At 46.0% G+C, this 25,946-nt stretch overlaps 1 protein-coding gene across 4 annotated transcripts in view; it reads left to right on the forward strand.

Annotated features, from left to right (window-relative positions):
• AFAP1L2 (actin filament associated protein 1 like 2) overlaps positions 1-25,946 on the forward strand; it is a 121,256-nt gene that overhangs the window by 77,710 nt on the left and 17,600 nt on the right. The window contains exons 4-10 of one of the 4 annotated variants that reach the window (XM_073354295.1): positions 1,888-1,982; positions 11,760-11,850; positions 18,263-18,346; positions 20,278-20,483; positions 21,808-21,987; positions 24,281-24,370; positions 25,483-25,567. In XM_073354295.1, the coding sequence (XP_073210396.1) occupies positions 1,888-1,982; positions 11,760-11,850; positions 18,263-18,346; positions 20,278-20,483; positions 21,808-21,987; positions 24,281-24,370; positions 25,483-25,567 (831 nt within the window). The remainder of the gene's footprint in view (positions 1-1,887; positions 1,983-11,759; positions 11,851-18,262; positions 18,347-20,277; positions 20,484-21,807; positions 21,988-24,280; positions 24,371-25,482; positions 25,568-25,946) is intronic. The other 3 variants (XM_073354296.1, XM_073354297.1, XM_073354298.1) reach the window with 3 other exon arrangements.

Consider the following 25,946-nt stretch of genomic DNA (forward strand, 5'->3'; position numbering starts at 1 on the left):
ACTGTGCAAGGAACCGAGCAGCCCTGCCTGTCGTGGCTGTGCTTAGCAAGCAGATATTTTCAGTTGGTTTTCACTGACTGAGCAGTTTGGCACATGGCTGCTTCTGACCTTGTAGCTTAATGAAACTGTCCAGCATTAACAAGGAGGGACGCACAGAAGCTTCACCACAGGCAGCAGACAGCCTGGGGGATTACGTCATTGTGTGTTTCGGATTGTACTGATGCTTCTGCCACCGTGCCAGGGGCTCATTATAGGATGCAGATTCAGAGCTGTCATTGTGGCTTCCGAGTCTGAGACTGAAATGGAGCAGTGCGGGTCCAGCTTTTATTTATAAAACACATAGAAATATGCAGCGAAGTTCATGCCAGAGTCTTCTGAACCCCATGGTAAGCTGCACTAGGAAAGGCACAGCACCCCGACTGTTCTAATTTATATTGTCCCTATTTTCACCAGGAGCGAGGCTGGGCTTTTCAAAGGCGCCTACGGGAGTTAGGCAATCCATTCAAAGGGAGCTGGGCACCATATCCCTTGTCTAGGCTCTGGCACTTTACATGGCCCCCTTTATTGTAGTATCTTTTAATGTATTTCTCCGCACAATACTCCAGTGAATTAGGACAGTGCTAGTATATCCATTTTACAGATGGGAAACTGAGGCCCAGAAAGTCTAACTGACTTGTGCAGGGTCACACAGGATGTCTGTGGCATAGCAGGAATTGCACCTGGGTCCCAGATTAACACCTGAATCACTGAACCATCCTCCCTTCTTGGTCTGTTTGAAACTCCTCCCCCACCACAGAGTGCCAGGTTCTCAGCGCACTCTGTTAACTGTAGCTCAATGCAGCTATGCTGAAAATGCCCACTGAGGATTTGGCCCTGTATTTTTTTTCTAACAACCTTTTCCTCGGCTATGAGGTCCTATATAAATGCGTTAGTTACTAGTGTTACAGTTCTCATTTTACTATTAGAGTAACTGGACTTTGCACCTCTGTGGCAACCTTTGTGCTTGAAGCGAGTGGTGTTATCCCCATTTTAGGGAGCTGGAAATGGAGGCACAGAAATTGGTGATTAGCTCAACCACAGAGGGTGTCCGTGGTAGAGCTGGGAATAGAATGTACTCTCAGAAGAGCCCCTAACTTGCAGTCCCCTGCTTTACTCACTATGTCACACTGCCTCCCAAAAACCTTAGATGTTCCTAAGGCCTAATCAAGATGGCCATCCTTTAGCTACAACTCGTTTTACAGAGGTGACAAAATTCAATAGAAACCATTTTTTGTAGAAAATAAATCTGTTCCTTAGGTTCTAATTGTGGTGCAATAGAGGACGTATGTATTCTTTAAAGGGAAAGAACTTTTGAAACTTTCTCCTTTTGAAGACTTTAGGCCAGGATCTCCACTGAAGCCAGTGTGGCTACCTGATTTCCACCTATTGAGAATCTGGCCCTTTGTTTTTAGGGATGTTAGTGAGTGGATCTGGGAGAGTGAAAGTGATTTTTACCTGCAAGTGAAACCATGTACAGCAGAGTAATAACAGAGTGAACGTTTTAGAACGGCTCAATATAGACATCGTCATTACAAGTGAAGTGATTTTTATTTTAAAAGTCATTTTGGTCTTCATAGTTTTCATTCCAAGTGGAAAAACATTCCAAAACAAGAAGAGCTCCTACCAAGAGAACTGGTTCTTTAGTTGTGGTGCCGTAGCACTGTATTCTTGGCTACGGCCTGAAATGACATGGTCACGATGAAGCATCGAAGGCAGACTCTGTAATTAACACCCTGCTTCCTACTCAAATATAACGTAGCGCACAGATGTTGCTGCACCGCTGCTAGGTAATAAGTGCATTGCTGGGACATGCCACGTGTCATTATTCTTGCTTGTTTCTGTTTGTAGCACTGGATTGCGGAGAGTCTTTGTCCAATGGGGAATCAGGACACCATTCATCTCCTCCTCAGAAGAGTCTGCCGGACCTTCCTCCTCCAAAAATAGTATGTGTTTGATTCCTCATCACTCCCTTTTCTCTCTCTTTTTCTCCTTTGCTTTCCACGGTCTTAATATTTAATCAAATCTACCTCTAATGATAGAATTTTATATCTTTAAATTCTTCATGGCACATACTGGCTCTAAACACGGACAATTTTTTAAATTATGCAACATATAATGTATGTAATTCACAAAACTCTCTCTGTAACAGGATGTTATTGAGGCAAACAGCATAGTCCTGGTAAGTTTCAAAACAGGCTTAGGTAACTAGGGGTGAGATTTTCAAAGACAGGAGTACAGGCTTGGCACCTAACAGCCACTTGTCTTTGAAAATCTCCTTCTAGATGCGTAACAGCAGCAGCAATGATTAGACTGCCTGGGAGAAACTTACAAAGGCCAACAATCCTCAAACTTCAGGGCATTTGGGTAATCGCCACGTGGTGTCAGGACAATATTCTCTCTCTGTTGTGTAACACTGCACTACTTGATCACTGCTGTGGAAGACAAGGGGGTTTGCTAGCATCTGGCATTGTGCACTTTCAGAGATAGGCCAGACCCTAGACCAGAGGTGGGCAAACTACGGCCTACAGGCCACATCTGGCCCTTGGGACCCTTCTGCCCAGCCCCTGAGCTCCTAGCCCCCCGTCCCCTCCCCCGCTGCTCCCCCTCCCCCACAGCCTCAGCTCACTGCGCCGCTGGCACAATGCTCTGGGGGGCGGGGGGGGGCTCCTGGGGCAGCGCAGCTGCAGAGCCCAGCCTGACCCGGTGCTCTGTGGTGCGCGTTGTGTGGCTGGCTCCAGCCGGGAGGCGCGGCTGTAACGCCGCCAGCCACCAGTGCTCCAGGCAGCACGGTAAGGGGGCAGGGAGCAGGGGGGGTTGGATAGAGGGCAGGGGAGTTCGGGGTGGTGATCAAGGGCTGGGGGTGTGGATAGGGGTCAGGGCAGTCAGAGGGTGGGAAACAGGGGGGTTGAATAATGGGGGCAAGGGTCCCGGGGGGGCAGTCAGGAAGGAGCGGGGGTTGGATGGGGTAGTTGGGGCAGGGATTACGGGGGCAGTCAGGGAGAACAGGTTGTTGGATGGGGCAGAGGTCCCCGGGGAGCAGTCAGGAAGGAGGCAGGGGTTGGATAGGTTGGCGGGAGGCGGTCAGGGGACAGGGAGTGGGTGTGTGTGTGTGTGGATGGAGCAGGGGTCAGGGGGGGAAAAGCGGGGGCTGTCAGGGATCGAGAAGCAGGGGGTGGGGGCCAGGCCAGGCCTGGTTGCTTGGGGAGGCACAGCCTCCCCTGACCCGCCCTCCATACAATTTCTGAAACCTGATGCGGCCCTCAGGCCAAAAAGTTTGCCCGCCCCTGCCCTAGACCATTGTTCCCTTCCATATGGCAGTTTCTTACAAAACCTGCAGCCAAGTGGATGTGTGAGAAAGAGGAAGATGTGAGTGTCGGGACCTGCACCCGTGGCAAGGGTCCCTAGGCAAAAGCAGAAAGGAAGCTTGAGTAACGTTGCTGTTCTCCTTGCTACGCTGTAGGTTATAATCCTTTAATCCTAATTCAGGGCTTTAAAGGGGTTTTAGGGGAGTCAAATCAGTCAGTGTCTCGCCACAGAATTCAGATGAGTTTGTTATGCGTAAGACTTGGAAGAAAGCTTGCAAACTCTCCTATGATGAAGGACTCATGAGTCCGGCCATCTTAACACCTCTGCTGGCCAGGAAGGAATGGAGTTTAAGCCACTTCTCTTCCTCTTTCTTTGGGCATAGAGTGCAGCTGCTCCCTAAGACTATAGCAGCCCCTGCATCTGCTCTGCAGAATGTGGCACGGGGTGGGGAACATTATTGTGCAAGTTGCATCCTGAGCGCAGCTTTCTCCCCGTTCATGCTTTTTGGTGCTTGAAGGTTTGCTGCGTGCATGTGTGTCTTGTGAGACCAATTGTACATGATTCAGGTTTCCCTGAGACTTTGTACAAAAGAAATCTACAAACAAAGTTCCCTTGAACTTTTCCATGGGCCAGTTATAAATGTAATTAGGTTACAGTTCATCACAATCGGCTTTCAGTGGGATTTTGTTTCCTTGCCAAAAGAGCAGCCCTAGCTATTCTCCAGAGACACTGACAAGCGGGGCTTACTATTTAGCAGCCGATCAGACATGGGAATCTCAGCAGTAAGGACTTTCTGATGTAAAAGGACAGCAGACTTGAAAGAGAGGGGTTAGTGGGTGGGGGGAGAGAGGGGGTAGTGTTTGCTAGGGACTCACTGGAGAAACCGTTCCTTTAAAAGGAAGGAGAAGCCAGAGGGTCAGATAAGGGATTACCATAAAGGGTCTTATGGGAACTCTGCTGTAAGGGAGTTTAAGGGATGGATGTCACGTCAGGGTGCTGGGAAAGTGAAGCCTGAAAAGGAGAAAGGTAGGGCTGGATTAATACAGAAGCCTTTTAGATGCACTGCGGTTGTCCTAATGGATGCATTCCAGAGCCTGTGGAGTTTTTCCAGCTAACCCATCTGGCTTACTTGTTAAAGCTGCCCATGCTCTCCATGCTGAGAAGGGAAGGCAGCCCTCGCTCGTGACTGGGAGCAGTGATCTGTGTGTAACTGGTTCTGATCGCAAGGGGCGCCGTTCCTGGTGGAGGTGGTGGCAGCAGGAGGAGTGGCGCGATGGGTAGACGAGGCCACAGGCCGGGGTAGCAAAAGAGCCCTGCGCCAAAGGGAAAGCCTGCCTGAGGATCAGCAGATGCAGCTCTTCTCATGCGGCCTGTGCTGTGCGACATGGCCGGAGGAGCTGCAGCTGCACAGGCTGAGACACACACTGGCTCTGACTGTGGGAAACTTCGAGGCAGCTTCTCCTGGTTGTTCGGTGGAACAAATACAGGAATGCACTTCTAGCTCAGCACAGTGTAGGCATGGGAAAAACTACTGCTCTCCTCCTGCCCCTACTGTTGCCTCCAACAAATCAGAGGCTCTTTCTTGATACCCCTCTTTAATTCCTGTCCCATTAAATGAAGATTGCCCAGTTATTGATCAAAAACACAAGTCTCTCATGAGTCTCACAAGTCTCCCTTGTAATGAGTCTCACATCCAGTCAGTTAGGTTTGAACCTAGGACCTTCAGTACTGAAGCCCCAGGATATACAATTTGAGCTAAAGGAGCAACTCTGTTAGAGGGTAGCAATAGTAGGATGTTATCCTCTATGTGAATGTGGCACACACTTTATATGTGTGTTACACTCTCTCCAGACTTCTTCCTTTTCCTGGTATACATGTAATGGGATTGACTGTCTCTGTTCAAGGGAGACACCCTGGGTTGGATGGGCAGAGGTCAGGATGATGGTGCTTTGGAAGAGCCATGCAGGATGTGCTGGCACTGTACCTACGTGCTCTGCTCATCATTTAGCTTCACATTGATTTTTGAAAGCAAGCAATTCGATTGCATGTTTAAAGAGGGATGAAGCAAGTGAATGAATCAGACTTAAGTGCAAGTGGGGGGCAGGGAGGGAAACAGCCCTTCCACCTAGGACAACAGGAGAGTCTGTTCTGCATTTGACAGGCCGAGAGACAGATTCAAGTGTTGCCAGCACATCTGCTTGTGCAGTCTGCCATGGGCCCAGGTGCTGGGAATGACTGCTGCTCTGGCTGGAAACAGAGTTTCTTCCCCAGCTTGGCATCTGGCTAACCCTGAACTTGAAAAACCAAATCCCACAAAAAAACTGTCTTGAGAATGAAAAATATCTGTCTAACTGTTGTGGTGGGAGAGAGACCTGTAGGGCTGGTTACGGTCTTAAAAGACTCCAGAGTTTGTTCCCAGTATTTCGAAAGCAGACCCCCAAACAGGAGCAGGATTAATCCTGCAATGCATTTAGGAAGACCTGGTTTACACGAGAGACATTTGGGGATCAGATTTTCAAAAAAACTGAACTTCAATTTAGGCACCTAAATAAAGGTGAGATTTTCCAGAGAGCTCATCTCCCATTGTGAGATTAATGGCTAGATTTTCCAAAGACTTCGGTGGCTGATGTGTTGAGCTCTTATAACATACTGGCCTGATTGTGGGTGCTGGTCAGGAATTTTTTGACTTTTTTTTCCCCCCACTGAAAAATGCCAATTTGTATAAACCAAAACTGTTTGCAGCAAAGGGTCATTTTCAATACATTTCCTGAATTGAAAAAATGTCGAAAAAAGCTTTTGAAATAGTCCAAATGTCCCATTTGGAAAGTTGAGATTTTTCAGTTCAAAACAGCTTATTTCAAATTTTAACTTTATACTAAAAATTAAAAAAAGAAAACAGGTCAAAATCAAAATTAAATATTTTGAAATAATCTGATCCAAATTTCCCATTGCCCTGAAAACCCCTCACCCCCACTTTGTTACTGAGATTTTTCAAAAATTTGACTCTTTTTGTCCTGATTTGGGACAGAATTTTTTTTTTAAATCTCAAAGATTCTCCTGCCCAGTGCTAGTGCTGACCTGTTTTGAACATCTGGCTGTAATGATCATACTTCTTCATGCCTGAAACACACCCCACATCCACACAACAGTGCTCCTAACACTGTGCATGCATGTCAACCACCATCTGGATTATGCTTGCTCTGAGCAAAGCAGCTGATCTTGACAGGTATGTCTCCACCAGAATTAGACACCCCCACCATGGTCCATGCCAGCTGACTTGGGCTCATGGGGCTAGGGCTAAGGGGTTGTTTAATTGCCATAGCCTGAGCCCGAACATCTACACTGCAATTAAACAGCCCCTGAGCCCAAGCCAGCTCGCACGGGCCAGCCACGGGTGTCTAATTGCAGTGTAGACATACTCATATGTGAGCAATCCCATTGATTTCTCAGGTCATTAGCGCTACACATGCACTTATGGGTTTGCAGGAAGGCAGCAAAGGATAGCATTTAAGTAGTCCTGATTAGGCTTTGAAGTTCACTGAAGTGGAGAGGGCAGGGAAGGGGCGATTGCTTGTGCTGATGCTGTGTGGCTGAGGAAAATTTTCTGAGACGCCAGGTTAAGAGAGTGGCAGCATGTTTGATGACATTGTTGTAGCTTTGGCAAGGGATCTGCAGTGTTTTTGGCCCTGGGACTTCTCGCTTTTCCTTGATGTTAAGGCAGTGGGAGTGTGTTTTCTGTTTTTTAGGAATTTGCTGTGGGTATATCAATCAGCACCAGTTACTATAGTTGGTAGGGGTCGTGGGGGGGAAAGAATGTAATTAAGTGGGCGTGGCTTCATTAGCCTCTGGTTAAAAAAACCGCAAATTCTTAGATGACTGATCAGCATGCTCAGAAGCTATAGGACTTTCCACTCTGGGCAAGTTGTGGCTTTTCCAGAAGCCCTAAGCAAAGGGCAGTGAAGTGTTGTGCTGTCCCGGAAGTGAGTTCCCCCTTATTTCCAGCAGGGGAGTAATTGGCATCAGGTATAATCTTCTCCCCCATGCATCGGATCAGCTATGTTGGCTGGGAAGGCTCGAGTCCGCTCACTCCCTGCTCACCTGCAGTGGTCCATTAGCGGGCTGCCACCTGGCCCTCAATTAATATCCAGCCAATTTTCCTCTAACTTCTCCATAGACATGTTGGACAGCTGCAAAAAGAGGCTTTGGTTTTGCCTATGTGCCATCCTCTCCAGTGACAGTGTGGTGAACCCTGGAGTGTCCGGGGTGCTCAGCTGCTCTCAGTTTGGGGAAATTTTTCTCCTTTAGCCAATTGTACCAGTTTCTCTAACAGTGCTGTGTGCGCTCCGGAGGTCCGTAGTGTGATTGAGGTTTAAAGAATGAAGGTGATGAGTGAGGTGGAAGCTCAGCAATTAAAACCCTGGGAGCTTGGCTTTTTTTAAAATTTTTTTTTTATGTGTGGGGGGAGAATAGAGAGGGTGGGCGGGATTGAAAAACCTCATCAGCTCATCGCTTTGTACTTTGATTCAGAAAAGGGCAATGACCGGAGAGTGATGCTCTTAGGGAGGCTGAGTTTAATGAACAGAGGCCACAGAAACTGAAAGCTACAAAGGAACCACCCTGGTCTCTAAAACCAAGTGTGGGAAGTTGCTTGTAGAATGATGAGGTGACGTCGGGGTGTTCATTATCCTGTGTGCTGGGAATAGCTGTTCATTATCTGGCACTTACAATGATTCTTTTCTAGGTTCCTTTTTCAGTGCTAGAGCCCAGCATAAGTGGGTCTGATCCAACGCCCACTGAAATCAGTGCAGGGCTGTGACCTGACTATGTGTATGCACAATGCCTAGCGCAACAGGGGCCCTTGTTTTGGGTGAGGCCTCAAGGTGCAATCACAATATAAACCTCAAATAACAACAATGACGTCTATGGGCTTTGGATCAGGCCTTGTATATATTTAATTCATTCTCTCTTCCTGTTCTCCTCCCATGCCTTAGCCCTAGCTAGGAGTTCTGTGCTCTGCTCCCACTTTTCACCACATGCTTCCAGTTGCCCCTAGTGAAAACACACTAGTGTCTTATCGTACCATTCCCACTTATTAGCGTAGAAATGGCAGTGCTCTGGGCCGTTCCTGTATGATGCCATCAGATGTTTGTTAGGGTTTGCATGCTCTGTTGTGCCATTGTGAAATGGACAAGTGTGCTGAAATGACCAGACTGGGTTGGCTAACACAGTGCAGTATATTTTTGATCTAAGCTAGAGACAAAAGAAGCCCACACCTTTGATAAAGAGAAAACAATAACCTCTAAAGAAGCTGAAGCCTAGTCCCACATAGGCCCTTTTGGTTTCCATTGTCTGTATGAAACAAAGTAACCCTCCTCTCCCCTGAGACTGTGTTGGATAGCATAGGAAGCAGTCACAGTGAGGGGTTTTATGTAGGCAACGATGTCTTCCCAATCTGATTATTGCTTTAAATTCTCTGCCATGTACAATGTAGGCTGGCTGCAAGTGCCAATCTGCCACAGATTCAATGATAGAACTAGTCCCTGGCTGAGGAAATGCACCCAGTAAAACTATTTGAGTGTTTATTTTTCTAATTTAATGCTTTAGCTGAAGTTCTTAAGCATTTAAATGTTGTAGGAAAACGTAGGTAACACATTCCCCATATGTCCTCAAAAACTGAATGGAAAGTATACTAATAATACCTAGCAGTTCTATATGGAGAGGGCCTCTCCTTAAAGCACTTTGCAAAGGTAAGTAAGAATTACCCCTATTTTACAGAGGTAGAGACCAAGAAAGGTCAGGGACTTGCCCGTGGTTACACCATGGGTCTGCTCATAGCTAGCTAGCCAAAGCCAGAGGTCCTAAGTCTCAGGTCACTGCCCTGAGCACTAACCCAGACTGTATCCCTGTATCCGGGCTAGACTGGGAATACTGCAGTGTTAATATTCTCCTTCAAAGCCTGGTAGGCCAACAGTCCAGGTTAGTGGGTTAATATCAGAACACAATAATTCCTCTCTTGGCTGAATGGTGCTACAGATATAAGAACATAACATAAGAACGGCCATACTGGGACAGACCATTGGTCCATCTAGCCTAGTATCCTGTCTTCCGACTATGGCCAATGCCTCAAGAGACATTGGCCAATTTATACATCGTGTTGAAGGGATCCCAACGTGCTTTGAGACAATGGGCCATGTCCTTAGCTGCCTGTGTCCAAATTCATATTGAACAATTTTGGCTCTTTAGGCAGAAGAGCTAACATCAATATGCCCCTTAGTAAGGACGGAGGTGCCAGCCAGCCATTAGCCAGAGGTTGCTGATTAACTTAAGAGTTAACTCTTAGAAGTAACTGAGAGTTGCCAGAGTCTTTGACTTGACCCTTGCTCTTTAATTCTAAACATTAGTATTACTAAAGAATTCAAATCAAATCAAAGAATTTAAAAAAAAATTAACAAATTAAAAAAAACCTAGGCCCTGAAAGCCAATGAAGTATAATCAAACAGGCAAATAATTGAACTGTATAAACAACTATTACCCATTGTGCCATTGGGGTAAAATGCAAAGGCAGATCAGCAATGGCCTGCTATAGCTTTACACAGTGTGTTAGGTGCAGAGAGGTATAAGGTATGGGCCTCCTTGTGCCCAAGCACCGGGCACCCCAGGGGATATTTATCCCAGCAGAGGGCAGGCAGTGCCTCTGTCCCTGCTCTCCTGGAGGTTGATGCCCAGGGGAGGGAGTACAGCTGTAATTTGCACGAGTGCTCCATAGGAGCTCTGCTGGCAGGGGCTGTGAGGTGAGGGGTGGGCACTGAATCAACGCACTCTCCCAACCCCCTTGGCCCTGCCCATATTGGGATGGCGTTGGCCCGTTATCTTCTCCTCTCCCTTGACAAACCATTGTGTGGGCAGCCAGGAGTGAATGTACGATTCCTGGCCCTGTGCTGTAAGGATCTTCAACAGGAGAGTAAGGAGCGGGGGACGTGTCCCCCTCATTGCCTGCCAGTGGCTGCATCTCTACTCCAGACAAGTGAGATTTCAGCCCCTATGTACAGGCCATTGGAAGCTGGTCCCTGATGGAACTCCCAGCACCCTCACCAGAGCTGATGTTTTATGCTGGTACCAACTAGAATCTAGCTCATACCCTTGCAATCCAGAACACACTATAACCCGGGTACTAAGAGAATAACTGCCACTAGCTAAAATAACTCGCTTTCAGCTGTTTTTAACTGAGTTATATGAACATAGCCTTTCTGGTGACCGCAGATACGGATTGTGTTCTACTATGCGTGGAATGTGAGAGGAAATGTGTGGTGCTGGACAAATTGAACAGCAGGGCTAAGCTACAGGATGGTAGCATCATGAGGACCCCCTCCCCCCTTGTGTGGGCTGTAACTCCACCCACTATCTCGTTCTGTGCAGGTTTTTATGCTGCGGTCCTCACTGCAGTATCTGAGCGCCTTCCACTACTGCATTCAAGTTTGCAGCTCAGTGAAGTCAAGTGCAGTTGTATGAATGGCTTGAGAAGTAAATGGGTTTGGTTTTTACCCACCTTCTTGTTCGTGTGTTGGTCTTTCCAAGGGATCAAGGAACTGTTTTCTCTGACAGCTTGTGTTTGGGGGAGGGATTTGGCAGATGAAACAGGGTTTTTCCAGCACTGGACTCTTTTCAAAGGCTCATTTCACTTTAGTGTTGTTTATCCACTTCCTTCATTTTTGCTCATATTGGCTTTAAAGATGCCTGATGTTTTTCCTAACTTGGGACTTTGTGCTGTGTGACCCATGGGCTATGAACTTTCAATTAGGGAATTTGAGATAGGGTAATAGAGTTCAAATGCCTGTTTGGGCTAAAGGTAGGTAATAGTTCTACCTCTCCTCCCAACTGTCCTCCACTCAGGTACCCCATAACTATTCTCCTTAGTGTTGAACTTCATCCCCAGTTGAAATCGATAGCTTATGTGCAGCCATCTGAACCTAATGGAAGGAGTCCATTCAAACAAATGGCAAAACTCCCATTTACTGGTGCAGTAGTATCGGATCCATGGTTAGAATGAACAAGCTGACCGCAGCTTTTCCAGGGTCTGTTCTATATCCCCGAAATTGAGGCTTTCAGGAAAATTGAAGAGTTGACTATGTAAAGCACTGCAACATTGTGACATGGTATAAGAACTGCGAAGCGCAGCATCACAACATTCCTTTAAACCTAATTCGGTGAGCTGTATATCGAAAGCCAGTTAAATACTAGCACTTACTGATGTGTCTTTCCTGGAATCTGAACCCATTTACCTAGAGGTCATGAATTGCACATCTAAAAGGACCCCTCCACTGGGCCACACTTTAGCATTACCAAAAAGGCTTGTTCAAAGATTCGGAGTGCTCAGCTTGTTACCAAAAAAATATGCTTGTTTTATTCATTCACAGATTGCAGAAACGAAACAGCCTTCGAGCCCCAAGATTGAGTCTCCAGAGGCATACTATGAAGAGGCTGAGCCATATGACATCTCTGTGAATGGTACGTCAGAGCTGGTTCTCTGCTTTTCATGGCTATCATTAACTAGAGTGAGATGCAGAACTCAATGTTTGTGGAAACAATCAAACAGAACTACTCCCATTCAATTCTTTATGGCTGATGGTACAAATTCGATCTGTGTGGATTTGCTGGTCATAAGAAGGGTACATTTATAGTTTATAAAGGATTAATAAATGACTAGTAGATGTTCTACACCTGCTATAGACAAGAGCAGTATGTATTATAGATGGTTATAAAATGTTATATCTGTTGGTGGATTCTCCATTTCCTGAAGTCTTCAGATCAAGACTGGACGTCTTTCTGGAAGAGATGCTTTAGCCAAACACAAGCTATTGGACTCAGTACAAGGGTAACTGTGGGATTCAGTGGTCTCTGATATACAGGAGATCAGACTAGAAGATCTAATGGTGTCTTCTGGCCTTAAAATCTATGAACCCTATGGGTATATGGGACTTTATATCAATCTTGAAGCATTTGTTAAAACAGCTCTTCAAAATGTATTAACTATTTACATAAAGGCTACATTTATAAATAGTTTATAAAGTGTGACAGTTTATAAACTGCAGTGGTCTAGATCACTAGACCGTCCCCTCTTACAGTCTCGTGCACCAGAGTTAAGGATAAGAAGTAAGGCTGATGATTTGGATGAGAATTCATTACCATTGTGTGAGCAGCGCTAGACGCAGCTGTGCAACCCTGAGCTTTAAAATTTGTGACGAAGAAACAAAGTGGGGGATGTTGTTTGAAATTATGCAGGGTTAATTTATTTTGACAGTCATCTCTTCAGGATAAGGACTGTATCTTCCCATGTTTGTACAGCGCCTAGCACAATGGAGGCCGTGATCCTGATGGGGAGCCTTTGGGAGCTACAGCTCTCCCATCGGCTTAATTACTCCACTTCTGTGAGAGGCAGTAGTTACGTTGGCGGGAGAAACTCTCCCACTGACCCAGCACTGTCTACATGGGGGAATAGGGTTTGTATAACTACATCACTCACGGGTGTGGATTTTTCACACCCCTGAGTGATGTAATTATACTTCAGTAAGTGTGTAGTGTAGACCTGGCATTAGTTTGAGGCTAAGGTGAATGATATAATCAGATAAGTTAAGTGGAGTGAGTTGAAGTATTAGCTCCTAGTTATCACCCCATCTGCATCAATCTCTTTCTATGTTTAAATCAGCACCTTCTTGACAGCATGGGACCTGATCCAGCTAGCTACTGACCAGAGTCGGCTTGGATTAGTTTCCATTCTCTCCAAAGCACCATAGTTTGGGGCGGTGCAGATAAAAGCCTTCAGGGTTGTCCCATCTCTGTAATGAGGAAGCCAGGTTTGGGTTTGCAAAACCTCACCCTGAATTGGTTGGCTTCTAGATGTCATTTTATCTAAATGGCTCCACTCCAGTCAGAATACTGCAGGCCAAATTTTGTTCCGTTACTCCTGATCAGCACTTTGGGATTAGTTACCAAGCCCTGTGAATGGAGAGAAAATCCTACCTCCAGCAGGATTGGTGGGTAAAGCACTTTTAGAAAGAAAAATAGGTGATTTTTTTTTAGTGCTTGGGGTTGCAGCCTTGACAGAAACAGTGCAAAGATGTTATTATGGGGTTCGGCGTGCAATCCAGACCACGGAGGGAGGGGTTGTGTCACCACTTGCCCTGCAACCCTGGGTGTTTTACAATGCTTTGCTGCTGTCACTCACAGCCTGGGGTGCTCACAACCAGTTTACAAGCATGCAGGCCATATCCTGAAGAGCTAGACAGCCCTGGTTCAGCAGGTCTCACCCCTATCTATAACCTGTCTATAGCCCCACTCTGGCTTCCACCAGCTTTGGTTCAGAGGTGAAAGTAAGCTGGTACGCCCCAGTATGGCGTACCGGCAAGAGCTGGTGCACCGTACTGGGGCAGTCCGGCTTCCCCAGGGGGCAATTTAAAGGGCCTGGGGCTCCCAGCAGTGGCTGGAGCCCCAACCCTTTAAATAGCCGCTGGAGCCCCGCCGCCGCTACTCCAGGGCTCTGGGGGCTATTTAAAGGACCAGGGCGGTAGAAGCAGGGAGCCGCAGGCCCTTTAAATAGCCCCCAGAGCCCTGGGGTAGCAGGGGCTCCGGGGGCTATTTAAAGGGTCGGGGCTCCAGCTGCCTCTGCCGCCCCGGTCCTTTAAATAGCTGCTGGAGCCCCGCTGCTTCCCCAGGGCTCCGACGGCTAATTAAAGGACTGGGGCAGTAGAAGCAGGGGAACCCCGGGCTCTTTAAATAGCCCCCGGAGCCCCAGGCTGCTGCTGCTACCCCAGTTGGGGGGTGGGTGGAGGAGGAGAAGGGGGGGCACTTACCTTATAGGGTGGGCTGGGGCTGGCTCTGACCCTCCTCAGCCCTGCCCCTTCCACCCTAGGCCCCGCCCCTTCCAGGGGCCTGAGCTGGCCCCAGCGTACCGGTAAGTCACTTGACTTACTTTCACCCCTGCCTTGGTTACAACCAGCAATAGACCTTAGTTGTCTTTGCCTGAGGACCGGACTGGTCAGAGAATCAAATACATGTTCTTTTGTCTAAGGCAGACCTGTTTACCAACTGCCCAAGGGATGCCTGGTTTAAACACACTTTCGTCATAATTTCAACATATATCCATAACTCTTAATACACGCTGCACAATACATCATGCAAGACTATTAACAGTCAGTGAGTTATTCGTTTTCAAATGATACCTCAGAAGGCATATTTTATACAAACATTATTGCAATAGGGTGGGAATACAGGGATGCTTAGGGTCACACCTGCCCCTTTACAAAACTGTAGGAGGGTAGGCCCCTGGCTGACCCAGAGGTAGCAGGGCAGAAGGATAGCTCAGTGGTTTGAGCATTGGCCTGCTAAACCAAGGGTTGTGAGTTCAATCCTTGAGGGGGCCATTTGGGGATTGTCCTGCTTGGGTGTTGGACTAGATGACCTCCTGAGGTCCCTTCCAATCCTGATATTCTGTGATTCAGAGCCCTTTTTCCTGGACAGGGCTTCTGCCACCATATTTGCTTTCCCCTTTATATAGAAGAAACCTGTTTTGCCACCTTTCTATGTAGAGTCTCCAGGACATAACATCAGACAATATCCATAATTTCAGCTACCGGGTTTTTTACAAACACTTTACAAACATGTTAATGACCAGTGTGATGTTAGATTTCAAACAATATATTACATGTCATCTTTTAAATAAATATCCTGACACCAGTGTGTGAACTGTGATGAGCATGTCAGGCCTGAGGAGTGGCTGACACAGAGCAGTGAACCTCAAATGGGCCTCTGGGTCATAGACGCCCCACAGCGTCACGCTCCCCTGTGCTCTGAGTCCGAGGATTAGAATTCTGCTGATAAAAATTTCACCGTCAGCTCCACCTCCCACAAATTAAAAAAACCTCCAGTTTTTGCCAGTTTCACGTCAGATTCTTTCCCTACCCAAGCAAAAAGGCAGCTGTAAGCTTCATCCCACAGGAAAAGTTGGGAATTAGCTAGCAGGTAAAAAGAAAAGGGAGTCACACCCCTTGTTTCTTTTCCGGTTGTTTTAAATTGCGTGTAGTCACCTGCCAACACAAGACTTCCTCTAACTTGCTTTGGAGCCTCATTCAGGCCAGAAAGCATCGTACACGCCGGGGTGTTTTCCAATTGCCTTTGCAGTGAGATAATAGTTACATTTTTTGCCATACACATAGGAAAATATAATTGTCCAATTATGCTGAGAATCACAGCATACAGGGTCATGTACCAAACCTATTCGTATGTAGCCAGGTATCCTATCTTGTGTATATGCTAATTAAACTGGGTTATGTTACTCAGACAGCTTTATAAAATGAACATTTTTGTGCATAGAAAACCTTGTGCGAGGAATAAACAATAATTCTACTGAAAACTCTCTCTTTTGCTTGGCAATGCAGGATATTTAATTCAAAAACAGGAAGATGCACTGTCAGGGAATGCCTCTAATAACTGTGGTGGCACCTTTGTCCTGAGAAGTTTCTAGTGAATGATTATGTGGGCACCAGGCATACAGTAAACAGGATAAGATGGTTCGGGGTAGTGTCAGAAATATAAGATTTCAGTTACCAGAAGCACTGTCTATTGGCTGCTATTGTTAGTTTATCATTAGACAAATGAGAAATGTATTCCATGTTATATAGACCAATGAACGGCATAAATGCAGGGGACTGGGAGTCAGGACTCCTGAGATCTGTCCCCAGTTTGTTACTGACTAGCTATGCCCCTTTGGGCAATTCACTCAACTCTTCTGTGCCTCAATTTCCTCCTCTGAAAAAATTGATATAATTATACTGCCAAGTACCTATCTTGGGAGAGTTGAGGCTCACTGGTGAAGAACAATGGGATGTGTTCTGGTCCCCTTTCTTATGTTCCTTACTCCTCAGATGGCTCCATTGACCGTGGGTCTGAAATCTAATATGGGGCCACTTGTGGAATAAGGTGCTATTCAACATGAGTAAAGGTGAACTGTCCTTGAGAGATCCTTGGTTGGAGAGTGTGGTGCATCATTGTTAGGTGTTAGTGTTCCCCTTCCTAGTCATCAGCTGCTCTTTGGATTCCCTTCTAGTTTATATGTTAGCTTTGTTTGTCTTTCCTAACTATTTTAAATGTGAAGCCAAATTTTTACCTGCAAACTGGTCGCCGCATCCTTGGAGAGTAAAATGGTAATAAACTTGGTGGTGTACACCACTGCCCTCTGCTGGATGGAATCAGAACTGTTCAACTGTGCCACAGGCCCTGTAGTGCAAATAGTTGGTGGAGATTCTCTGTTAGTTCAAGTGCTAGGGGAAGGATCTGAATTCTATTCCCTCTATGGCCACCATACGTAGCACAGTGACAGCTGCGAAGTCCGAAGTGGAAACAGATTACAGTATGAGATGAGAACCCTATTTTGGCTGGTTGCTGACCTGGACTGTGTTTTAAGGCTTCTTTGTTAAATGAATCCCTTTTGTTCATAGGCCCGGCTCCTCCTGTCATTTATGCTGGGGGAAATCACAGGTCGCTAATGGAGTTACACCTGATATCCTATAATTTTAACGGAGTTGCACCTGTATAAAATGCTGTGGGAGGAGAATCAGGCCCATAAAGTGAACTGGGATGAGAATATGCAGGTTCAGACAAGTCCTGAATGTCAGAGTGGACAGTATGGTTACTCACATCTTAACTGCTGACTTACAGGGCTCTTCAGCTGGTATCTGCCCCAGACATAAATAAGGTACTTTGCAGGTGGTTATGCACAGACGCCTTTGCAGGGGTATATGGAAAGGAAAAAGCTTAAGAAGTGTCCAAGAATCTCCATGGTCCTAGCGAAAGTAACTCTCTGACCAGTTCACAGTTGAGGCAGCTACTTTAGGTGAATGAAAATCTGGATGGGAGATCTGTATTGAGATTATGACGTTAAGAAGAAGTTTAATTAAATGGCTGAAGAGGAGCTATAGTAGAAAGGGAAAGGGAAGGTGTGTTGTCTACTGGCTACAGCACAAGTCTTGAGTAAAGAGACCTGAGTTCAAATCCTGGCTCTGTCTTTAAATCTCCCTAGGCTTGATCCTGCATTCTCTAGGTTCGGAGTTTTGCTGTTGACTTCAATGGGTACAAGACTGGACCCTCAGTCCCTCAATTTCCCCATCTGTAAAGTGGGGATAATATTACTTATCTCCCTCATACGGGGTGATGGAAAGTGCTTTGAGATCCTGGGGCAAGGATGCTATATAGGGGCATGATTCCTAGCCGAGTGGTGAAGATGCAGGTAGCTGGGGAGCTGCTGTTCGTCTCTGTTACTGAGTTTTCGAATTTAAGTCTTGTATCGCCAAGCAAATGGATGTAGTAAAATAAAACAAGAATAGTAGCACTAATAAAATTAGCAAATATGTTGCCAAGAAGAGACATCAAAGCAAATCCTCCAGATGGGCTGAGGAGATAAGCAAGTCATGTGGCATCAGAGGTGGGACTGAAAGACACTGTAACAAATTGTGGATGAATAAATTAGAATGAACCCAATAACGACAGGCTTATTAGGTCTTGTGGCCGTTCCTTCATCCGCAGTATTTTTGCACATAGTCTAAGAAGGCCATTGCCCTTTGTTATATTTGCATTAGTTACTAGGATCCCCTTTTGCTTTGAGTCCATGCTGATATGGATTCCATCCTTATCACTCTAGCCGGATGCTGCATTTGCATAATTGAGTGGCACGATACAAAACAGAATGGGAATGTGAGTGACAATGTGGCTGCTTAATTAATAATAATTCAGACTGAAATATTTAATCTGCACCAGTTGATTTTAATTTTGATGGTTATTTTAAAAAGAATTGCCTAGTTCAAGGGGAACCAATATAAAATGCGGGGGCTTTCTCTCTCTCTCTCTCTTTTTGCTTGTGACTATGCAGGTATTCTTGGTAGGCTTGCTGTCACTGGAGCCAGGACAGGGTTGCAGGTTACCGAGGGAGTAATTTATGCCACAATAACCATGGGTACAGCATGTTTTCAAAGCCTGAACTTCTGGCATTGTCTTTGTATTTACTGTCATCGTAGCTGAGAGGAGCACCTGCCCAAACTATTCATTTCGTTACCACCGGCATTCCTCCCTTACGAGCATGGATGGATCACCACCACCATTTGGCACATTGTCAGGAGGGCGGGGGTATGGTGGGGGAGGTATTGAGAAGGTTGCAGTCACTTTTTGCCAATCAGTGTTTCATCCCATATAGAAAGAGTTTTTATCAGAGTACATCTGAATGGCGCTGCTTTTTACTGATGAAGATGTTGCAACCAGTGAAGGGGCTGATCATTAGCTGGTGTAAATAGGCATAGTTCTCTGGAAGTGGAGCCATGCCGATTTACACTAGCTGAGGATTTGTTCCAAAGTCTTCTAGGAGGTAAGCTGTAGAGTGGGAAATAATATAGTCATCGTCCTTTTGAAAGCTGAACTACCTGATTGGTTGATGGTGGGCCATTAACACGATACCCATGGGCATTCAGTGAATTTTGCAGTAGATAGTCTCCTTTCGAGAAATTGGCTTAATTAGTGTTGCTTTGCACTAATCACCTGTTGGAGCTATCGTATAACACTTAATTGGGAGAGATTTGGGGAGCAATATTATAACATTGCTGTGGCTTCTGAAAGTTAATTTTCTTTAAAAATGAATACACCTACCTTACAGAATAATGCTTCAAGGAATCACAGTGAAGTCTTTTAACTATTTTCTCTGTTTTCTTCTCAAAAATGTCTACAATGTTAAGGTAACACTGCACTTGAGTGGACATTTAACTAAGTCCTGATGAGAGTAGCATAATGAGATCAGTATCTTAATTCTGTTCAGTAGGGATGAACATGCATGAATTAAATATGTGGTGGACAAATCTTGGGGTATGCCTCTGATGGATCTGTGTGAACCACACTAATAATAATGGGTGGCTGGCAGATTACATCTGTATCATGAACACCTCAGTCTTGTTGCAAATCTCATGGAAGTTGCTGGGGAGTCTCTCTATTGACTTCAATGGACTTTGCACCAATGACCAGCCATCTTCACCTTCTGCAAACCTTCATGACCTACATACATCAGAGCTGGGTAGCACTATACATAGTGGGTGTAATTTTCAAGCGTGGTCAGCATTGACCTCTGCTCTCATTTGAATGGTAAAACTCCCCTTTACCGCAATAGGAACGAAGTTAAGCCAATGCTGAGCACTCTTGAAATCCCACTCCTTATTAAGAACGTAATGGACAGTTACATACTGTTCTTGACTGAACATAAAAACAATCACTATTATTTAAGGCTATAATTTATTACTAATTCTTATTGCCACCACTCAACATCGCTTCACTGGTGCCAATGCTCAGATGTATGTCTTGCCATAGGTTCCCTGTTGAGTCGATATAGCCGTGGCTCAGAAAGGGAACTATAAAATAACATACTATGAATCATTGCTTGTTGCATGGCCTTGCAGAGTTCGTTTTTATATACAGGAGGCAGGGGCTGACTCGGCAGGGACTGGACATAGCTTGCAATCGTGCTGCAGGTTTGGAAATTTTGGCTTCCAGTTGGGTGTATAAAATATATCATTGGAAAAATACAACCAAAATCTGATAGCGCATCTGAGGAAAGCTTTTAAATTGGAGACTCCTTTGAGTATTTGCAAAGAGAGAATCTCAGGTGCAAAACATCAAAGCAACAGTTTGGGCTAGAAGGAAAAACCGGATGATGGGAGATCAGATTCACTAAGAAAATGGCCTTAGGAAATCTTCAACAGAGGAAAGTCCTGGGGCAGAGCCTGTGAGCTGCTGGTGACTCTGGCATGGTGTGAGGATGCTCTCACTTGCCTGATGTGAGCATGTGTGAAACAAACAGGAATTGCCACCCAGAAATACACTTGTTGACCAGCTTTGCCTTTGTTACAGAAGATGGAGAAGCAGTCAGCAGCTCTTACGAATCCTATGATGAAGAAGAGAGCAGCAAAGGGAAGTCAGCAACCCACCAATGGCCATCCACTGAAGCCACCATTGAGCTAATGAAAGATGCCCGCATCTGTGCTTTCCTCTGGAGGAAGAAGTGGCTGGGACAATGGGCCAAACAGCTGTGTGTCATTAAGGACACTAGGTTGCTGGTATGCAAACATTTGCATTTTCTTCCCCCCTCCCACCCCCAAATAACCTATTTTCTCAGACTGGCTTCTCAATACCCATATGGCAGAGAGTCTTATCTTAATTCATATGCTTTAAGAAATATCCACTTAGCCTCCATGTGGATTTCTCCAAAGATTTCCACTCAGTAACAGAACCAATAGAATACAGGCAGCTGATACCACAAGCCGAAGAGCAGGTAAAGTGGTATTGTTGCTAATTGTTCTAGAAAACAACGTGAGGTAAAATGTTCATCGATGCCAAAGCCAGAAGGGACCACTGACCATCTAGTCTGACCTGCTAAGTAACACAGGCCAGAGAACTTCCCCAAAATAATTCCCAGAGCAGAGCTTTTAGAAAAACACCCCATTTTGTTCTAAAAATGGCCAGTGATGGAGAATCCACCATGACCCGTGGTAAATTGTTCCTATGGTTAATTACCATCCCTGTTAAAAATTTACACCTTATTTCCAGTCTGAATTTGCCTAGCTTCAACTTCCAGCCCATGGCTCATGTTATACCTCCGGAGGCTAGATGGAAGAGCCTGTTATCAAATATTTGTTCCCCATTTTTCAAAAGTGCTTAAATCCCATTTTCAAAAGCGAATTAGGCACTTAGAAGCTGACATCACATGGAAAACCAATGACATTTAGGGACAGATTTACAAAGGCATTTAAGTGTCTAAAGAAGCAGATAGTCACCTGACCTGTTTATGCACTTCTGAAAATCCCACTAGGCACCTAACTCCCATGTAAACTCAACCTAACTCACTGAAGAATTTTAAAAAATCCCACTAGGTGCATCTGTAGGCCCCTAAACACTTTTAAAAATCTGGCCCCCTAGGTGCCTAAGTATCTTTTGAAAATGGGACTTAGGTGCCAAAGGCACGTCAGCACTTTAGAAAATTTTACACATGGCCTAGTGGTATGTAAGCAAATCAGGAACTCCTTTGTTCTAATCCTGACTCCTCTGACAGCAACCTCCCATGGCTGTTATTTTACTCATAACGTTATTTAGACCCTGTAAAATCTTTTGAGATATAGTTTGTGTGAAAGATGCTGATGTATGAATCTGTGTGTGTGTGTGTGTGTATTTAGGTGGGTATATATCTGTGCTACATATTTTTGTGTCGTGTGTGTGTGTAAAACATCTGGACGCTGCAGCTGTAACTGAGTTGGGCCTTCTTTGTGTTATATGCAGCCATTACAGATGTGCATGGTGCTCCATTTGTGCTGAGGTTAGGAAGTGGGTTATGTTGAGTTTACATGCTTTTAATCTCTAACTTTACTTCTCTCCTTCTGCTCTCAGTGCTACAAGAGCTCCAAGGACCACACCCCTCAGCTTGATGTGAACTTGCTTGGCTGCAGTGTCATACACAAGGAAAAGCAAGTGAGGAAGAAAGAACACAAGCTGAAGATCATTCCGATGACCGCAGATGTGATTGTGCTGGGCTTGCAGAGCAAGGACCAGGCAGAGCAGTGGTTCAGAGTGAGTGGAGCTGTGTCACTTGGCAGATTAGCTGGAAGATAATCCACTCTCCCAGTGGAAAAGGGAGCAGTTCATTCCACTCTGCCCCTGTGGTAACTCCCTCTGCTGTACCCAGGGCTGGATTAACTCGGAGGCAAATAAGGCACATGGCTATGGCCCAAATTGGTAGGTGGGGCCCAAAATCATAGGCCGGGGTCCTTCACCGCCTCCCCTTTGCCCTGCTGAGGGGGCACAGGCCACCCGCAGCAGTGCCCTCCTCCCTGGCACTGCAACCCTAATCTTGACCCCCCCCATGGTGGTGTTTGGAGAACACGTCCACCCTGCAAGAGCAGCTCCTCTACCGGGGAGCTGGGACCAGTTTCCCCACTCTGGGCATTGCCACCTGGCACAGCCCCATTCAAGTTTGGTCCAGCCAGCCTTCCATCATGATGGGAGAAGGTGGCTGACCTAATCTGAGTGGGTGGCATTGCAATACTCCCTCCCCGCTTTCCCCTGGGACCCCCTCTCGCACCAGGCTGAGAGAAGCGTATGTTTGCCCCATTGATGGGTTAATCTGGCCCTGCTTGTACCTCACACCTGCCTTCTCGGTGCTCCCTCACATTCTGCCCTGACTGAGAAATGTGGTGAATAAGTTATTCCTTGCAGTTTTCTCACAGTGAAGAAGATAAAAGAATGTAGAAGGTCCTCTGATTCATTGAGGTGAAATGGCAGTCTCTCTCATTCACTCTTCTGGAATCATTTTTGCTGGCAGGGAACCTCTCCATCTCCTGCCCTGGATTCTCCATGCTGGGCTCTTCACACGTCTTCACAGGCTCAGCACTTCTGCCAGAAGAGTGTGCATGCTGGGATGTCAGTCATGTGGGGCCAGCAGAGTCAGATCAGCCGCGAAAGCTCTGGCTCCCTGCACCATGGTCTGAATTTAAGGGAAGGGAGGGGAGGATATTTTGCCAGGGAAAGAAGCAGCTAAAATGATCCTTTAGGATTGTTTAAGTTGTTGAGAGGCGGGGGGCGGGGGGGAGAAGAGAGGAAGAGGGGGTTAGAAAGAGGAGAGGGACAGAGAGTGAGTGACATGGGACAAGAGCAAAGAGTGTGGATATGAGGCTACATACCTTTACTATATTCATAGGGATTCAATGCACTGCACTGGAACTTAGCTGTACAACTCCCATCGACATTACTGTGGCTCCGCTTGGAGACTGTGCTCCATTCCACTGTTCTTCTGACATACACTGGCCTCATTCACAGCTGCAAGCACATAGACACATGCTCTGCTTCGTTTTCATGTCCAGGGCAAGCGTGTTCCCAGCAAACCCCTGCCACCTTCTCTATGTCGGAGAATGGAGAGGACCTCCCCAGCCCAACCTTTCCAGCCAGAATAAAGAAGGTCTTTCAGCAAGAGAGCACTGAACTCCCAGCTTCAGTCTAATTGATGTTTAATGGAAAATGCTGCAGAGACAGAAGAACGCTTAATGCCTCTCTCTGTGACAATGTGTGGGAACGCTTTTTGGAGAAAGTCCCAAACACAGAATAGCCAAGGACTGTACAGGAAACATGGTTGTTTCATGGAAACTGCAGCAGAACAATGAACCTTTACAAAGATCAGTGATTAACTCAAAGCAAGCAGAAGAGCTCTGTTCACTTGCAGCCTTCAACACGCTCACTGGACTGATACAGCGGGCCAAGTTTTGCCCTGACTTAAACCCACTGCCTTGTCAAGTCAAGGCCGGATTTGGCCCTTAGAATTTCTGTTCATTTGAACTTTATGGGCCAGGCGTCACCCCGTTGAAATAAATTATGAAGAGTTACATGATTTACACTAACTGAGGACCTGGCTTTAGTGATTTCAGTTCCCAGGCCAGTGATGCAAATTGTGTCATCTTACTTTGTTCCTAGTGCCTAGCATCCTCTGACTTTTGTTTTCTGTTTACAGTCCACATGAACCCAAAACCTCAAAGAGAAATTCTGTCAGAACGGCTTGCTCCACCTACATTCATGTCTGCACCCTAGGAAACTGAGTTGGGCAAGGGGTTTGACATCAATCCCTAATTCTGGTTTTGCTTGCAATGGGTCCCAGGTTTTGGTCACTGTGCTCTGGTTTCTCTGAGCCTGCATTCATGATAAGCCTGCATTCATGATGCTTTTGACAAAGCCGGTCTGAGGTCCAAGTTTTTAACATTAAGTGAATTCTGGCATGATGTTGAGTTTTGCTGCCTATGTTCTGAATATCTCTGAAGATTATGAGTATTGGTAATTTTAACAACTCTTTTAGCTTGCTGCTTTGTTCTCTGTGCAGGTAATCCAAGAGACCAGTGGCCTTCAGTCTGAAGTAGTGGGTGAAGGCAATCAATACATTCCAGACTCCCACCGTCTTAGTTACCTCAAGGTACAGCTTGTATCTTTAGCCAGGTGATATTCAATGTGTAAAATGCTTTAAATCCCTTTTTTTAGAGCCTACTCCTTTAACAAAACACATGGAGAGTTTACACCAGTGCAGTAACTTTATCTGGGCAAGAAGGAGGCTGAGACTGATATGAATGCAACCACGCTTTACTGCTGAAAGACGCATTATTGGAACAATATTAATTTTCCTTTATATACATAGAGGGCATAAGCTAACCTCTATTATTCCTGAACGGCCATCTGCAAAGTTTCTTGCTCCTTCCACTGAAGTGTCTGGTGGAGACATGTTACTGGACGGAATGGACCACTGGTCTGACCTAGTGTGCCAGGAGCTATGTTCCTACCCTGACCCTAGTATAATGATTTGCCTGCATCCAAACTCTCCAAAAGTTTGGATAATTTCAGATCCAGATTCAAACGTTGAAGGCTGGGACCATCTCCAATACAAATAAATGTTGGGAGTCTTAAGAAACAGCCTATGGAGCAGCACAGAGGTGACTATCTGAGAGAGGGGGAACTGGAGATTCTCCAGTATTAGGCCATCACAGTAGCACAATAAACCCAAGTAGGTGCCCAGATACCATGGTGAGGGACACAGCATGGATGGATAGATGGACAAAAAGAGGCGGCAATGGATCCCATCCTACTTTTAGGAAAATATTTATTAAAAAAAATAAAAATTTAAGAAGCTTGGCCTGCAATTTAAAGGGGAAAGGGCTCTAACTAAATGCCTGCCAGGAGTGGATGGGTCTCCGAAAAGCACACAATATAGGCTAGCTCCAGTGATTTTAACAGAGCTACACTGCTCCAAACCAGCCAAGGGAGGGGGCCCACACGTTTAGAGACCTGGGTTTGCAAATGTGCCGGGGTTGCTACATAGGACATATGTGACTTTTCATGCTTCCTTCTGTGATGTCCACACCTGGTTCCCATAACGATCTCAATACTTTCCCAAAATTTCCCTTGACCAGCCTAGAGACCCAGTCCATGGATTTTTTTTTTTTTTTTGCCAGCAAAGACATTCTTGGCTGATGCTTGGTGTTAATAATGTATTGCCTTGGCCCCGTGGTGCTCACGTTTGGTCCTCGTTGACAGGCGGAGCTGTCTGAGAGGCATTCTGTGGCATCAGAGAGCGGGAGCAGCACGGACGGCCACCCGGAATCCATCGAAACAAAAGATGGTAAAAGAAACCAATGTCTGGTGTAACAGGACACCCCTTTGCTTGGTCTTCTTACCCCACAGAAACCACAGACTCTACTGGGTGTGCGTTCACAGGACCATGTGTTTGAGTTCCCACTACTCCAGTCCCAGTGCAACAGTCTATTTACAATACCCTCTGTGCTTTCAGACCACTCCTCAGGACCTGAGGCCTCTGTGAGCCTGAGCCCTCCCCCCACCCCACTGAGCACTTCCTTCCTGTGTCTCTTTATCCTGATGGACTAATTGGCTCTTTAGCCCACCAGCCTGATTATCTAATGCCCTCAATCTGCTTTCTGGGTGGGGCAGGGGGAACTAATTGGCCTCCAACTGATCGGAGAGCAGGTTCACCTGTTCACCCT

The sequence above is a fragment of the Lepidochelys kempii genome, chromosome 7, assembly GCF_965140265.1.
Source record: "Lepidochelys kempii isolate rLepKem1 chromosome 7, rLepKem1.hap2, whole genome shotgun sequence".
Taxonomy (NCBI): domain Eukaryota; kingdom Metazoa; phylum Chordata; order Testudines; family Cheloniidae; genus Lepidochelys; species Lepidochelys kempii.